Raw genomic sequence first — 2,701 nt, forward strand, 5'->3', positions numbered from 1 at the left:
CTCAATTTCACACTTTTTACAAGTCTTAAAATGAAGCTCACCCTACTTTAACTTGTATTTTTAGAACTTAAGCACTATCTTTATTTAAAAATATTTCGGTATTTTAGTTGTTTTTATTGCTTAGTATCTCACAACACTAACGTTAAATGTGCTTATTGTTTAAAAGAATTAAATGGAATAGGGAGCAAAACTTTAGAAAAACCAAAGGTTAGTTTTTGAGGTGCAGAATGAGTAAAACGGWAAATGAAAATGTAATTCACCACACTGATGATGATTCAGTCCCACGGCGGGTTTCTGGTGAGGAAAAATGTGGACAAAAAGTGAAAAAACACGAGGTAGTCGTGGGTGAAGGTTTTCTTTTTTATTCTCAAACAGATTTATGATTAATTATAATTAAATTTGTAGAGAGAAATGAGCTGAAGGCTGCGGTGCGATTTTCCTCAATTTACTGAAGCAAATACAGGTAAAATTAACATTTGATCTATTCTTTTTTTAACACAACTAATTTTATTTTAGCTGTATAAATAAAATTCAGTTTTTACTTGTCTATATTTAAGGAGGAGTCTATAAGTTAAAGAGGAGAAAGCACCAAAAATATCACAGATAATTTTTTAAAGAATATTAGGTGTCATGTTGTGAGTAAATTCATGACAGAGAGAGGTTACAGAGCAGTGTGTGCGCGTGTATGTGTGCCTATCTGGAGCCTATCAGGTCCTCCCCTGCGCACCAGACACTCCTCCAAAACATGACCACTTACTATGTGAACATCMCAGGTTGAAAAGCAGAGCGTGCATGTGTTTGACTCACTGCTGGTGTCAAAGAAAAAGACCCTCAACCACTCCTGGAGTTAAAAAAAAAAAAAGAAAGAAAGAAAGAAAAAAGTTGGTAAAATAGTGCAAACAGAGCGCGTGGGGGATGTCCGCAGCCTGCCGGTGCGCTCTGAGCCGCACAGCAGCCCAGACTGTTTGCTTTTTCATTTTTTAAATTTTATTTTTCATGATTATTATTTTTTTTTTTCATCTGAGTTAAACTTATGACATTTGCCACATCAGTCCGGGAGCGGGGCTGCAAATGGGCGGCATAGGTGGCAACCTGTACCTCAGCATGTTGAATGGGACTGAAGCGCAAACTCTCGGAAAGAACGCCGACATCAGCTCTCAYCTCCACCGCGGCGGCAAGGACCTCGCTGACTTCAAGATGGGGATCCAGGACGCCAGGTTCCACTATCCGGACTCGGTTCAAGGCGGGCAGGACCCGCTGGCCCTGCAGTACCACCCGGACCAGACGGTTGGGGGGTACGGAACGCCGCCCGGCCGCTTTTACGCGCAGACGCTGAGCGGCGGCTGCACATACGGCGGCGTGCGCTCCCCGCCTCGGAGCGGAGCCGGCCAGGGGTACATCCCGGCGGCCGGGGACAGCTTCCCCCACGGAGGGAAGGRCGTTTACTCTCCCTCTGGGGAGAGCTACCCGGGGGGGTTCCAGCACGGCTATCAGCGGCCTCTCTACCCGCTACCTGGACTACAGGTGTGCGGGAAGACCCAGGTCCTGCTCAACAACTACCCGCTGTGGGCCAAGTTCCACAAGTTCCAAACTGAGATGATCATCACCAAACAGGGCAGGTGAGTCCCACCAAAACTCCCTAAATTATTTAGATTATTTAGAAGTTTGTTCGTTTTGGAAAAATCTGAAAAAAAAAACGCGACTTTGGTTCTAAGTTAAGCGCTGAAACTTCTGAGGTTTTAAACTTTGACACTTTTTTGTTGTTGCTGTTGTTGGATATTGTGCATGGCTCGGAACTTATCTGCTCAGGTGACTGGTTTATTTATAAATTAGCAAGCAGAATAATCTCAAAAACTCATGTTTGGACAAATAACTTGTGCAAAATTGAAGCAGTGTAAAAATGAAAAAAAATTGAAATCGCACAATTTAAACCTTCTTCATGCATGCAGGGGCGTAAAACATGTACACTTTCACACAATTTAATGAGTGAAGTTCGTCAGTTTAAAAAACTGAGTTTAGTTTGAACTCTTCTCTCTGCAGTTCCTCAGTTTTCTCACATCACTCCTCAARCAAACAAAATTCTGTTTATTTGCTGCAAAAAAAGCCCAATAATCTCCAGTTAAAGTTCTGATTTAAACATTAGGTTTAAATGTTTTTCTGCTCAGACACAGAGGAGGACATCTRAAGGAAGAAAAAGAAAGTTTGCCAACAAAAGATGATGCAGGATTAAATGTTGCTGCCGGGCTCCTCTGATAGGTCACCGAGCATTAAGCTGCAGCCACGTCCACCAGGATTAATCCACTAATATGTGTCTGACAGAAGGTTTCAGGCCAAAGCTTCTCATGTGCACAAAACAACTGCTTTGTCACAGGAGAGGACAGTGATATTTCCCRCCGAGGCCTCCTTTCTATTAAAACTGCCTAAATTAAAAATACATGTTTGAGTTTTTAAAGTGAAGAGTTTCAGATGAAAAGCTGCAGCTCTCAGTGCTTTTCTCCTTTTATCTTCATCAACTTCAGGAACTAAACGTGGGTTCAGTCTCTTCGGCCCTTTTAGGTTTTGCAAATTTAGATTGCATCTTTACGAAGGTTAAAAGTTGTGCACGGTGGCAAAAAACTCAGGTGCAAATCTGTATTTGTCTTGTTTTTGTTCGTGTGTGTGTGTGTGTGTGTGTGTGTGTGTGTGTGTGTGTGTGTGTGTG

General features: G+C 42.4%; 1 protein-coding gene across 1 annotated transcript in view; it reads left to right on the forward strand.

Moving 5' to 3' along the window:
• The first annotated feature begins 715 nt into the window (after positions 1-715).
• tbx21 (T-box transcription factor 21) overlaps positions 716-2,701 on the forward strand; it is a 26,843-nt gene continuing 24,857 nt past the window's right edge. Inside the window, exon 1 of the mRNA XM_014014736.1 lies at positions 716-1,619. Within this exon, the coding sequence (XP_013870190.1) occupies positions 1,072-1,619 (548 nt within the window). The 5' untranslated portion in view covers positions 716-1,071. The remainder of the gene's footprint in view (positions 1,620-2,701) is intronic.

Source organism: Austrofundulus limnaeus, unplaced genomic scaffold (genome assembly GCF_001266775.1).
Source record: "Austrofundulus limnaeus strain Quisiro unplaced genomic scaffold, Austrofundulus_limnaeus-1.0 Scaffold119, whole genome shotgun sequence".
Lineage (NCBI taxonomy): Eukaryota > Metazoa > Chordata > Actinopteri > Cyprinodontiformes > Rivulidae > Austrofundulus > Austrofundulus limnaeus.